The 14,266-nt window shown below is 52.1% G+C and overlaps 1 protein-coding gene across 3 annotated transcripts in view; it reads left to right on the top strand.

Annotated features, from left to right (window-relative positions):
- The window catches only part of IFT22 (intraflagellar transport 22), a 30,217-nt gene extending 18,139 nt beyond the window's left edge, over positions 1-12,078 (top strand). The window contains exons 1-6 of one of the 3 annotated variants that reach the window (XM_029082784.2): positions 3,800-3,928; positions 6,440-6,516; positions 6,669-6,758; positions 8,191-8,417; positions 10,182-10,346; positions 11,569-12,078. In XM_029082784.2, the coding sequence (XP_028938617.1) occupies positions 3,890-3,928; positions 6,440-6,516; positions 6,669-6,758; positions 8,191-8,417; positions 10,182-10,330 (582 nt within the window). In that variant the 5' untranslated portion in view covers positions 3,800-3,889 and the 3' untranslated portion in view covers positions 10,331-10,346; positions 11,569-12,078. Of the gene's footprint in view, positions 1-3,799; positions 3,929-6,439; positions 6,517-6,668; positions 6,759-8,190; positions 8,418-10,181; positions 10,347-11,568 lie in introns of those variants that run through there. The other 2 variants (XM_029082783.2, XM_029082786.2) reach the window with 2 other exon arrangements.
- The last annotated feature ends 2,188 nt before the right edge of the window (positions 12,079-14,266 follow it).

Here is a 14,266-nt window from a genome sequence, read left to right as displayed (position 1 = left end):
CAAGACTCGGAGAGCAGAGCAAACAAGCCATACCTTTCCATCTCTTCCGCAACGGATGTAAAGACGGCGAGTTCCGCTTTGGAAGCGTCCTCCGAAATCAAAGCGTGCGGTTGGAGAGCGAGGGTCAATCGATGGATCGATATTGAGCGCTTACTATGTCCAGGGAACTGTACTAAGCACTTGGGAACGTGCAACATAATATTCATTCAATCAATCATAGATATTGAGCACTTACTGTGTGCAGAACACTGTACAAAGCGCTTGGGAGACACATTCCCTGCTCACAATGAGTTTTCAGTCTAAAGGAGTCCTGGATCTTCTGTCCTTTGTTAGCTTAACTTCTTTGATTTTTCCCTTGCTCTACTTTCTGCTCTCTCCCCTTATTCCCCATTTTGGAGTTTGTCTGGACGAGGGGTAATCCTGGTTTTGAAAGAAGCAGCTCTCTCGGGCTCTTAGGATGGAAAGAGGTTGAGAAGGGAGAAGCAAAACTACAAACGGTAATCGTGATATTTATTAAGCACTTTCCTTGGACACAGCACTGTGGCAAATAGAAGATGATCAGAGTCCCTGTCCCACGTGAGGCTTGCAGTCGAATAAAAATAATTACGGTGTTTACTGAGTGTTGATTATGTGCTAAACCTGAGACTTTTGCAAGGTTGTGAGATTGGACACGGTTCCTGTCCCTTGGGGGTTCTCAATCAATCAATGCTATTTATTGAGCGCTTTTTAAAAAGTGATATTTGTTAAGTGCTGACTATCTGCCAGGCACTTTTCTGACTACTGGGGGAGATACAAGGTCATCAGGTCGGACACAGTCCATGCCCCAGTGGGACTCCCAGTGTTAATCCCCATTTTTCAGATGAGGTAACTGAAGCCCAGAGAAGTGACGTGACTTCTCCAGGGTCACTCAGCGGACAAGTGGCGGAGCCAAGGTTAGAACCCAGGTCCTTCTGACCCCCAGGCCCGGGCTCTGTCCACTACGCCATGCCGCTTCTCCAGGGATTGTAGGAAGATTGTTGGGCGGGTGAAGTGCATTTTGTAAATTAAAATCTGTCAATCGTGCCAAAATCTGCCTCACGTGAGCTGCTCTGGCTCAGGAAATGAAGCAAGGCTAACCGAAGTATGGTCCATCGCTTTTATGCATCGAGTGCTCCCGTGCGTCCAAGAGTGATCAGTCGCATTACAAGAAGCGAAAATTTTCACGGTTAGGAGGCCCACTGGTTTTGCATTTTCTTACCTTTCAGCTTTCCGGTTGGATTAAAATTCAGTGGAGGGTCAGAAGTAATTTGAGAAAGGCCCTGGAAGGACAACTTGATCTAGCAGGAAGAGCACAGACCCAGCGAGGGAGAATCGGGATTCTGATCCTTGTGCCTGCTCTGTGGACCTCAGGCTAGTCAGTCCTTGGCCTTAGTTTCTCCCTCTGAAAAATGGATGTAAGAATCCCTGCCACACAAGGATGTGGTGAAGACCCAAATGAGATAATCAATCAATCAATCAATAGTATTTATTGAGGGTTACGGTGTGCAGAGCACTGGACTAAGCACTAGGGAGAGCACAACACATCCGAGTTGGCAGACACGCCTCCTGCCCACCAGGAGCTTTCAGTCTAGAGAAGCAAAGTGACTTAGTGGATACAGCATAGGCCTGGGAGTGTATATATTTTTACTACCCTATTTATTTTGTTAATGAGGTGTCCATCCCCTTGATTCTATTTATCGTGATTATACTGTCTTGTTTTTGTCCGTCTGTCTCCCCCGATTAGACTGTGAGCCCGTCATTGGGCAGGGATCGTCTCTATCTGTTGCCGATTTGTCCATTCCAAGCGCTTAGTACAGTGCTCCGCACATAGTAAGCGCTCAATAGATACGATTGAAGGAATGAATGAATGGGAGTCAGAAAGACCTGGGTTCTAATCCAAGCCCCGCCACATGTCTTCTGTTTGACCTGGTGCAAGTCACTTCACTTTTCTGTGCCTCACTTACCTCATCAGCAAAAATGGGGATTAAGAGCGTGAGCCCCATGTGGGACAGGGACTGTGTCCAACCTGATTAACTTGTCTCTACCCCAGCATTTAGCACAGTGCTTGGCAGATAGTAAGCATTTAAGTACCATAATTATTATTATTATTGTTAGGAGATGGGGATGGGGGTTATTTGTTAAGCGCTTACTATGTGCCAGTCACTGTACTAAGGGCTGGGGTGGAGATAAATCACGCGAAAGCCCTTTGTGAGATAAAGGTCCCCACGCCACGTTCAGAATTTCACTCCCTCCCACCCCGTAGACGGTGCCCAAAATGTCCCACCGCTCTTTCGTAGGTATCGTCGTCCTTCTCTTTTATGTTGTTTTTATTATTTCATTTTTTAAAATGGTATTTAAGTGCTCACTCTGTGCCGGGCACTGTTCTAAAGCACTGGGGCAGGGACAGGTTTCATCTTTCTCTATGTATCTGTGGGCAGCCCCCACCCCCAAAATCCCCTTACTCTTAGATTGTGAGCCTCTTGGGAGCCAGAGACCAAGTTTAATTATCAACTGTGTCATTTTTCCCCCAGAGATTTGCACACAGTGCTATTATTATTATCATCGTGGTATCTCTTAAGTGCTTATTAGGTGTCAAGCACCGTCCTAAAAGCTGAAGGTGTTAAAAAATGCTATTATTAGGATCTTTATTTGAAATGGCATTTGTTAAACACTTACTATGTGCCAGGCACTGTTTTAAGCACCGGGGGAGATGCGAGCTAATCAGGTTGTCCCTCGTGGGGCTCACAGTCTTAATCCCCATTTCGCAGATGAGCGAACAGAGGCCCAGAGAAGTGAAGTGACTTGCCCAAGGTCACCCAGCAGACAAATGGCAGAACAGGGATCAGACCCCAGGTCCTTCTGACTCCCAGGCCCGGGGTGCGATCCACTAAGACCCTGCTTCACACAGTAAACGCATGTAAGCATATGGCCAAATGGATAAAGCCTGGGCCTGGGAGTCAGAAGGATCTGGGTTCTAATCCCGGCTCTGCCACTTGTCTGCTGGGTGACCTTGGGCAAGTCACTTCACTTCTCTGGGGCTCAGTTCCCTCATCTGGAAAATGGGGAGTAGGACTGTGAGCCCCACAGCGTGGCTCAGTGGAAAGAGCCCGGGCTTGGGAGTCAGAGGTCGTGGGTTCGAATCCTAGCTCTGCCACGTGTCAGCGGTGAGACTGTGGGCAAGTCACTTCACTTCTCTGGGCCTCAGTGACCTCATGTGTAAAATGGGGATTAAGACTGTGAGCCTCACGTGGGACAACCCGATCACCATGTATCTCCTCCAGCGCTTAGAACAGTGCTCCGCACACAGTAAGCGCTTAACAAATACCAACATTATTATTATTACTATTAACCTTATTACCTTGTATCTACCCCAGCGCTAAGAACAGTGCTTGGCACATAGTAAGCGCTTAAGAAATACCAGCATTATCATTATTACCCCAGCGCTTAATACACTGCCCGGCACATAAAAAGCGTTTAACAACTATCACAAATTATTATTACTGTTGTTAACGAAAACCACCAATGGTTATGCATGAGGGACCCTCCTGGTTCATCTTCCAAGGCAGGAAACGCCGTCAAGGGCCAGATCCAGGCTCCGAGGAATAGGATGGAGGGGGCGGAGACGCACGTTTCCATGGTAACGGGCGCCTTGCCCATCCCCGCCCCCGGTTCGCCTTGAATCTGCGGTTCTCAAACGGTCCCCTGGTTTACCTTCCCCCCCCCCCCCCACTGCCATGGAAACGGCCGCCGGCCAATCAGCGGCGAGGTTTGCCCTCGGCCGGAGCCTTGGCAACGGGCCCTAGCAACGGCCCTTAGCAACGGTGATTGACGGGCGCGTCCGGACCCCCTCCCCGGCTCCCCGGAGAGGACGATGCTGAAGGCCAAGATCCTCTTCGTAGGCCCCAGCGAGGTGGGGGCGGTCGGGGGGGGGTGGGGGGGTCCCGGGGGCGGGCGGGATTCGAACCCATGACCTCCCGATTCCCAGGGCCATGCTCTAGCCACTCCTTATTTCCAAAGTTTCAAAACCCACCAGGGAGTGGAAGCGGGAAACCCTCCCTCCCCCACCAAAGTCCATCCCCGGCTCCCCTTTATTCGGTCGTATTCACTGAGCGCTTACCGTGTGCAAAGCACCGTCCCAAGCACTTGGGAGCGAACGATTTACCAATAAACAGACCCATTCCATGCCCACAATTATAATGTTGGTATTTGTGAAGCGCTTACTATGTGCAGAGCACTGTCCTAAGCGCTGGGGGAGACACGGGGGAATCAGATTGTCCCACGTGGGGCTCACAGTCGTCATCCCCATTTGACAGATGAGGTCACTGAGGCCCAGAGAAGTGAAGTGACCTGCCCACAGTCACACAGCCGACGAGTGGCAGAGCCGGGATTCGAACCCATGACCTCTGACTCCAAAGCCCGTGCGCTTTCCACTGAGCCACGCTGCTTCTCCACCGAGCCTACAGTCTAGGGAACTCCTCACAGGCACGCTCCCCTTCCTAAATAAGTAAACGGTGGTACTTGTAAAACACTTCCTCCGTGCCAATCACTTTTCTAAATGCTGGGGAGATGCAAGGTGACCTGTGGAAAAGAGCCTGGGCTTCGGAGTCAGAAGTCATGAGTTCGACTCCCGGCTCTGCCACTTGTCAGCTGTGTGACTGTGGGCAAGTCACTTCACTTCTCTGTGCCTCAGTTCCCTCATCTGGAAAATGGGGATTAACTGTGAGCCTCACGTGGGACAACCTGATGACCCTGCATCTCCCCCAACGCTTAGAACAGTGCTCGGCACATAGTAAGCGCTTAACAAATACCAACATTATTATTATTATTAGGTTGGACACAGTCCCCGCCCCGCATAGTGAGAACAATAATTGTGGTATTCGTTAAGCTCCTGCTACGTGCCAGGCACTGTACTAAGCGCTGGGGTGGATCCAAGCAAATCGGGTTGGATACAGTCCCTGTCCCTTGTGGGGCTCCCGGTCTTCATCCCCATTTTACAGATGAGGGAACTGAGGCCCAGAGAAGTGAAGTCACTTGCCCAAGGTCACACAGCAGACATGGGGCAGAGGCGGGATTAGAACCCATATCCTCTGGGTCCCAGGCCTGTGCTCTTTCCACTAGACCATGCTCCTGCCCCCTTCCTAGCTCTCTGCCCGGGCACTTTACATCCATTCGCTTTATTATCGGGGTGCCTATTATGCGTAGAGCACTGTACTGGGCACCTTCTGTGTGCAGAGCGCTCTGGTAGATACTTGGATGCTTACAGATTTTTTTATATGGTATTTGTTAAGCACTTCCTAGCTGGTTATGGGCAGAAAACATGTCTATTGATTCTGTTTTATCATACTCTCCCAACACTTAGTTTAGTGCTCTCTACCTAGTAAGCGCTCAGTAAATACCACTGAATGATTATTTGCCAGGGAGGTTTGGGGTAGTTTGAAACCAAGGACTGAATTTAGGGCAGGAAAGCTTGTCGGCCTGTTGATTTGGTCATATATCTGTACTTTGGATTCTCGTTTTCCAAGGGCTCTTATCGTCTGCTCCCTTTTCTAAAATGGCTTTCTCGTGGCGTGTCCAACCTGATTAGCTTGGATCTACCCCAGCGCTTAGTACAGTGCCTGGCACATAATAAACCTGAACAGATTCCATAAAATATATATATATAAAAAACCAAGCACTTAGTAAATTCCATTGCTTCTACCGTTCAACACTCCTGAATTAATTGTTCCTGAATATGCCCGAATGCCCGGGTTGAAGATGCCAGGGGAAACTAGATGAAACTTGCATTCAGGAAAGTTCTCTCCAGAGCAACCCACACCCAGCTCCCCCGAAATGGGGTCTCTGTACAGGATCAATCGTTGGTTTCTATGGACCGTTCCCTGAGTGCAGAGCACTGTACTAAGCGCTTGGGAAAGGAGAACTAAAACAGAGCGGGCGGGTGCGATCCCTGCCCACAAAAAGCTTCCGGTCTTCGGGGACCCAACGAACCATGTGCCCACACATAGGCACCCGCCCTAATTCTGTGGAGGGATTCAAGGCCTGTAGTTGGAGTTTCGTGGCTGTGTCCGACTTGAACTAAACGAACATCCCCGTCTTTCCTTCCCTATTTCCTCTTCTCCCTTCTGCATCACCCTGACTCACTCCCTTTATTCATCCCCCCTCCCACCCCCGCACCACTTACGTCCAAATATGTCATTTATTTATTTCCATTCGTGTCCGTCACCCCCTACAGACCGTAAGCTTGTTGTGGGCAGGGGAAGTGTCTCCCAACTCCATCCTATTGAACTTTCACTAGTACAGTGTCTTGCATACAGTAAGCACTCAATATATATTATTGACTGATTGATGAATTTCCAAAGTGTCTAGCGGGTGTGCCCCCTTGCGTTTCCTCCCTCGGCCAGACGACGCCCGTTTCTTTCGACAGAGCGGGAAAACCATTCTGGCCAACTTTCTGACCGACTCCTCGGAAATAACGGAATACCACCCGACGCAGGGAGTCAGGTAGGGTCCGGGCGGCGGGGGGAGGTGGGATGGGGGGGAGCCCCTTCCAGATGGCGGACCCTCCCTGACGCAGCTCCCCAGGGTCGGGGCCCGCTCTGCTGTTTCACTCTGAGGACTCTCTTATCCTTTCCTAAGCCAAGTTTTGTTTGCAGGATCTTGGAGTTTGAGAATCCCCAGGTGACCAGCAATAACAAAGGCACGATGTGTGAATTCCAGCTCTGGGACTGTGGAGGAGATCGAAAGTAAGTGGGGTTTTGGTTTTCCTTCCTTGGTCTAAGCCAACTCGGTAGAGTACTGAGTATGGAGCGCTCACCTGTTGGGTGCAGAGCACTCGACTAGGGGACTACCGTGCACGGGGCCCTATGCTAGGCGTCTACTTGGTACAGAACGCCGTACTGAGCGCCTACTGAATGGAGCGGCCTATCCTGGGCATCTGCTGCCTGCAGGGCACTGTTCTGGGCACCTACTCTGTGGGTGCAGAGGACTTTGCTGGATGCCTGTAAGCATTCTGCTTGTCTCCACCCCAGCGCTTAGTTCAGTGTCTGTCACATAGTAAGCGCTTAACAAATACCATCATCGTCATCACCGTTATTATTCACTAGAGTTAAAAGACCCCATCCCCGGCCTGTTAAGATGGGTGACGACACAGTTTGTATTCGCACTGTGGAAGCAAGAGAAAGAAACGTGAATTCATTTGGTTAAGGGGAACAGAATGGAAAAGGAAATATACAAATCAGTAAAGGAGATATGTCAATCAAACAGTGGTGTTTAATGCTTATTATGTGCAGAGCATTGTACTAAGCACTTGGGAGAGTACAATACAACAGAGTTGGCAGAAACCTTCCCTGCCAATAACGACATATATATATAGAGAGAGAGAGAGAGATTCATGCATGTCCCTTATTTATTCACATATATATATGAATATATGCAGACTCCTTTAGGATGCCCTCTTTTTATCTACGTATATATGTATATATTACGTATATATATATATGAATATATATACGTAGATAAACAGAGGGCATCCTAAAGGACTCAGTTGGAGTGAAAGTGGTGGAAATGAGCAAAGGAGGGTGTCCTGAAGGAGGTGTGTTTTAAGGAGAGCTTTGAGGATGGGGAGGGACGTGGCTTGGCAGTTGGGAGGGAAGAGGGAAAACCAGGTGAAAGGAAAAATCCCAGCAGTGGGTTGGGAGCGGGATGAGTCTTGAAAGAGGTACAGAAAGAATGTGAGCTTGGAGGCGTGGAGACTGTCAGCTGGGATGGAGCAGGAGAAAAGAGCACGTAGAAGCTTGCAGAGGCAGGGATCGCTCTCTCCCAACTGTTTAGTTCAGGGCTCTGCACACAGTTGGTACTCAATAAACCAGAGCTTCTTTTATACAGGACAGCATCTAATTTAATCCAAGTATAGAGTAGATAAATACATCAGAATGGGTAGCGACACCCCCTGGGTGGGGTTTTCTACCTTGTTCTCCAGGTGATTAAACCCACTTGTTTTCAGCCACCCCTACCGAAACAAAGCTGTGTGGTGAACTGGGTTGCCCCGGTAACCCGAGGCAGGCCTGCAGCGGAGACGCTTCGGAAGAGGGAAAGGGTCAAATGCAGGACCTTGGGCCATTATGCTTCCACCGGAGCCCCCCATCCCGCCCCTCCGACTCTCCCCGTCTCCCGCAGGTTCGAGTCCTGCTGGCCGGCCCTCATGAGGGACTCTCACGGCGTGGTGATCGTCTTCAACGCGGACGTGCCCAGCCACCTGAAGGAGATCGAGATGTGGCACGCCTGCTTCGTCCAGCAGCAGATGCTGCCCGACGCCCAGTGCCTCCTCATCGCCCACCGCAAGCCCGGCTCCGGCCCCGGCCCCGGCTCCGGCGGGGATAAGGGCAACGGGACCCCGTCGCTGGGTGAGAAAGACAATAATAATAATTATTAAGCACTCCGTTAAGCACTTACTACGTCCTGAGCGCGGGGGCGGAGACGAGCAAATCGACGCGGTCCTCGTCCGACGTGGGGCTCCCAGTCCCCATCCCCATTTTACAGATGAGGGAACCGAGGCACAGAGGAGTGCGGAGACATGCCCAAGGTCACTCAGCCGACGAGCGGCAGAACTGGGATTAGAAGCTACGGCCTGGGCGAGGACACTATAACACTATAACGGACACATTCCCTGCCCACAGGCAGCTGACAGTCTAGAGGGGGAGACAGACATTAATAGAAATAAATACGTGACAGATATGGACATGAGTGCCTTGGGGTTGGAGGGGGGGGATGAATAAAGGGAGCAAGTCAGGGCGACGCAGAAGGGAGTGGGAGAAGAGGAAAGGAGGGTGCAGTCGGGGAAGGCTTCTTGGAGGAGATGGGCCTTCAATATGGCTTAAGAGGCGGGGACAGTCATTGTCAGATTTGAGGAGGGAAGGTCAGAGGCAGGAGGTGGGCCAGGGGTCGGTGGTGAAATAGACGAGATGAAGGTACAGTGAGAAGGTTGGCTGGCGTTAGAGGAGCAGAGTGTGTGGGCCGGGTTGGAGTAGGAGATCAACAAGGTGAGGTAGGAGAGGGCAAGGAAACTGAAGGCTTTAAAGCCTACGATGAGGAGTTTCTGTTGGCTGCGACTCGGAGCCGGGGGAGGTGATCTCGAAGGCGTTGGGGGCCCCCTTTCTGGCAGCCGGCCCGCGGCCCGTCCCGGTCGGAGACGCCGTCACCGGCCGCCGATTTAACCCCGGGCGGGAGTGGGAAGGCCGAGCGAGGCCCCGGGCCCGCCCTGGCCCCCGCATCCCCCGGGCACGGGGCCCGCCGACCGAGCCTCCCAGACCTCGGGCTCACACGGACCCGGCCGGACCCCCCTCGTTCCGGAGGGACGCCCGCCGGCCGTCTCCTCTGCCCTGCTTCCGGCTACATCACGAGCCACCGGGTAATTTCTTTATTTCTCTTCGTGTCTATCTCCCCCTCTAGACCGGAAGCCTGTTGAGGGCAGGGAACGTCTCCCTTAAATTGTCCCCTCCCAAGCCGCTTAGCATGGTGCTGTGCGCACAGTAAGCGCTCGGTAAATACCATTAACTGATTGACTATCTGATTAACTCACGTCCACCCCGGTACTTGGCACAAACAGTAGAGGCTGCCTTAATACCATCATTATCATTATTTACAAATTGGTCTTTTCCTCTTCCTTTTCCAAGGCAACGGAGCAGGAGGTGCCATTTTTTTTGAAAAATCATGGTTGGAAGAATGTTACCGAGCACCTCTGCTCTGGACCGTGCCCAGCGCTTAGAACAGTGCTTGGCACATTGTAAGCGCTTAACGAATACTATTATTATCATCGTCAGCAGGGGACAGGTCACTCGGTTTCTCTGGGCCTCAGTGACCTCATCTGTAAAATGGGGATTCAGAGCGTGAGTCTCACGTGGGACAACCTGATTACCCTGTATCCACCCCAGCGCTTAGGGCAGTGCTCGGCACCTAGCGCTTAATGAATACCAAAATTATTATTATTATCATTATTAGAGGGACAAGCCGTTTGGTTTAACGGGTAGAAGAACGTGGTTTTTGAAAGCACCCAGACATCGGCCCTCTAAACAAGACATCGAGGCCTATAAACCCGGAGCGTGTTTTATTTTTTCCCGTGGGGTGGAACGTCTGCTAGATCCTTTCCTCTTCCCGTGTCCCCTCGCAAGCTTCTCCGCTGAACAACCTGAAGCTCGTCCACTCGGACCTGGAGGAGGAGCCCGAAGAGATCCGCACGGAATTCACCAAGTACCTCAGGAGCGTCATCAACTCCCTGTCCGAGTGCCAGGACAAGGAAGAGCTGGCCATTATCGCCTAACCCGGAAGGGCGGCTGGTATGGCTCAGTGCTTCCTTCACTCATTCGTTCACTCATTCTATCGTATTTATGGAGCGCTCACTGTGTGCAGAGCACCGTATTAAGCGCTTGGGAGAGACACATCCCCTGCCTACAACAAGCTCCTGCCCCCGCGGCCAGTTGGTGGTCAGCGAGGGCAGCGGAGGCGCCCTCCCCCTGGCTCCACACCGCGCGGATCGCACGACGGAGACCTCCCCTTCTCCTCCACCTCCCCCCGACCCCCTTTCCCGTCTCCCGCTGGCGGAGCGGGTGACCCTGCCCTCCCCACCCCGTCTCCGGGGTCGTCCCCCCCGACCTCTCCCTTCTGCGTCGCCAGCGCCCTCGGATCGATCGGTCGGGGGGCGTTAATTGAGCGCTCGCTAATAACCGTGTATTTCTCAAGTGCTTTCTCGGTGCCAGGCGCTGTAATAATAACAGTAATAATGTCGGCATTTGTTAAGCGCTTAGTATGTGCAGAGCACTGTTCTAAGCGCTGGGGGAGACACAGCGTCATCAGGTCGTCCCACGTGGGGCTCACAGGCTTCATCCCCGTTTTACAGATGAGGTCACTGAGGCACAGAGACGTGAAGTGACTCGCCCACAGTCACACAGCTGACAAGTGGTAGAGCTGGGATTCGAACCCATGACCTCTGACTCGCAAGCCCGGGCTCTTTCCACCGAGCCACGCTGCTTCTCTAAGTGTACTAAGCACTGGACGAGAATACAAGGAAATCTGGTTGGGCATAAGCCCGGTCCCGCATTGGGCTCGCAGTTTACTCACAGTTTTACAGAAAAGCTAACTGAGGCCCAGAGAAGTGACTCGCCCAAGGTCTCACAGCGGACAAGCGGCAGAGCCGGGATCAGATCCCGTGACCGTCCGACTCCCAGGCCCGGGCTCTGTCCATGAAGCCACGCTGCTGCTCTTCCACTGTGTGCAGGACACCGTGCGAAGCACTTGAGAGAGTACAATATGACATTCGTTCGACAGTATCTGTTGAGCGCTTACCATGTGCAGAGCACTGGACTAAGCGCTTGGCAGAGTCAGTAGACGCGTTCCCCGCCCACCACGAGTTTACAGTTCAGAGGGATGTGGATCGTGTGGATCTGTGACCTTCGGGCGCTGGATATTCCCCCCACCCTCAACCCCACAGCCCTCATGTACCTGTCTTTATATTATCGAGTATAAATTATTTATGTATATTCATGTCTCTCTCCCCCGTAGACTCTAAGTTCCTTGTGCGCAGAGGACGAGTCTGCCAACTCTGTCGTCTCGTTCTCCCCCCCCGGTGCTCTTACTAAGCGCTCAATAAATACCACGGATTGATCGATTGCCCGCGAACCTAGCCCGACCCCGGGGAACGTCCGCGTAGGCCGTCGACGCCGTCCTCTCACTTGGCCATCTTCCCTCCCGGCCCAGGTGGAAAGGGAAATCGGCTGCTGGAGGAGAGGAAGAGGAGAGGAAGAAATCCCCCGACCCCCGATCCCGGGAGCCTGCCGACCTAAAAGGTGGACGCCGCCCCGTCCGGTCTCAGTTGACCGTCAGAAAACTCAAATGTCCAGTTTCCTTTCCCTTGGCGAATCTCGGAGGGAGGGATTTTTAACTGTTCTTATCCCGGGGTCCGTTCCAGCAGTTGCATCTCTGAGTTGTACGCCGTGTTGTCGCTTTGTGTTTCGGTTTGTTCTTTTTTTAAGTACACGAAAAACGGCCATTAAACGGTTCATTCAAACCCGCCGGACGCAAAAGAATGCATGTCTGTTTAGGAAGCGGCGGCTTTTAGCGGAGGAATGAACGGCAATCCCGATTTTGATTTTATCTGCAATTCCGCAGGGATTTTCCTGAATTTGGAGAGTTCTCATTTAACAGTTTAAGATGAGCGGGAGGGGTTTTGGATGGGGGGGCGGTTCAGCTTTTCCGACTTTATTTCGGGCATTGGCATGAAAGGGAATGTTGTTGAGTCTGCCTGGTGAGTTTATGAGGGTTGCCGAGTTTATCGATCAGTGGGATTTATTAAGTGAATACTGCCCAGCGCCTAGAACAGTGCTTGGCACATAGTAAGCACTTACCAAATACCATTATTATTATTATGTGCAGAGCACTGTACTGAGCACTTGGGAAACTGCAGTGGAGTCAGTAGAGACAATCCCTGTGCTCAAAGGTTTACAAATCTACTGGACTAAGCATTTGGGAGAGGACATTAGAGTAGATAGATAGTTATTATTATGACATTTGGTAAGCTGTTACTCTGGGTCAAGCACTGTTCTAAGCACTGAGTAGATTCACGTTCATCGGGATAGACCCGGTCCCTGTCCCCAGGGGGCTGACAGTCTTAGAAAGAGGGAAAGCCTATTTAATCCCCATTTTACAGTTGAGGAAACTGAGGAACAGAGGAGTGGAATGGCTTGCCCAGGGCCACGCTGCTTATGGAGATCCCCGCGGGCAATCCGAGGTTTCATACGCAGTTGGGCAACCAGCCCCGACAAGCGATTTCCACACTTGCGAGGAGGGAGCTCTGTGGTATTTCCTTATTTTCTTATTTCAGTTATGACAGGTTCAGGCGTTCTGAAAGCAAGCTCAAAAATCCCCTTTGGCCGAGCCTGGGCAGAGCAGATGGAGCGGAGGGAAATTGCAGAATCTCCACCTCTTTCCTAAGGACCCTAATGAAATCTGCTCATTTCCCGACTAACGGTGGGAGCGGGGCGCGGGCTCCTCGGTCTTTGGGTTCAAAGAGAATAATAGTAAATAACGTTGGTATCGGTTAAGCGCTTACTATGTGCAGAGCACCGTTCTAAGCGCTGGGGGAGATACAGGGTCATCAGGTCGTCCCACGTGAGGCTCACGGTGAATCCCCATTTTCCAGATGAGGTCACTGAGGCACAGAGAAGTGAAGTGACTCGCCCACAGTCACACGGCTGGCAAGTGGCAGAGCCGGCATTCGAACCCATGACCTCTGACTCCAAGAGTCAGAGGAAAGGCAGAGACACTGAGAGAGGCGAACGTATTGTGGAGAAGGTGTGCTTTAATGCACAACGAAAACCCAAAGACCGTTTGAGTTGGAGAGATCCGGGCGGGCGCCTAGGGGAGGAAAAGTTGGACGAGAGGGTGGTTCCACTCTGGCCTCGTCCCCTCTGTCTAATCCGGGCAAATCCAAGTTGGGAGCGGTCGGAGCAAGGAAGGCTTGGTCCAGCGCCCCAAAAAGAGCAAACTCCCCAGAGAAATGGTAATAATGATGATAACTGTGGTATCTGTTAAGTGCTCACTATGTGCCAAACACTGTATGAAGCGCTGGGGCAGAAACAAGATAGTCGCGTCAGGCCCAGTCCCTGCCCCACATGGGGCTCACGGTCTATGGGGGAAGGAGCACAGGTACTGAATCCCCGTTGTAGGGAGGAGGAAACGGAGGTCCAGAGAAGTCGAGGGACTTGCCCAAGGTCACCAGCAGCGGTCTGCTGGTCTACCCCCGTGTGCCAGGGGGCCGCCATTTCCGGCCCTGGCTCCTGGTGCTGCGGCGCCTCATCTACGCCGGGGAAGGGCCAGGAAAGCCTTGCGGCCTAGGGGGAAAGCGCGGCCCTGGGAGTCGGGGGACCTGGGTTCTATTCCCGACTCCGCCCCTTGCCTGCTGGGTGACCTCGGGTAAGTCATTTGACTTCTCTGGACCTCAGTTTCCTCCTCTGTAGAATGAGGATTCGGTACCTGGTCTCCCTCCCACCTTAGACCGTGAGCCCCGTGACAGACAGGGACCGTGTCCAACCTGGTGATCCTGTTTCTGTCCCACCACTTAATACGGTGTTGGGCGCATAGCGAGTGCCAAATAAATGCCACAATTACTATTAATACCATTTCTTTCTACCACCGGGTGGGCACCAAGGTACCAGCAGAGAGAGAAATGAGGTCCAGAGCCAAAGTGTTGCGGTCCAAGCCA

Source organism: Ornithorhynchus anatinus, chromosome 17 (assembly GCF_004115215.2).
Source record: "Ornithorhynchus anatinus isolate Pmale09 chromosome 17, mOrnAna1.pri.v4, whole genome shotgun sequence".
Classification (NCBI taxonomy): domain Eukaryota; kingdom Metazoa; phylum Chordata; class Mammalia; order Monotremata; family Ornithorhynchidae; genus Ornithorhynchus; species Ornithorhynchus anatinus.
Note: the sequence above shows the minus strand (reverse complement) of the source record. Positions and strands in the feature narration are given on the sequence as shown.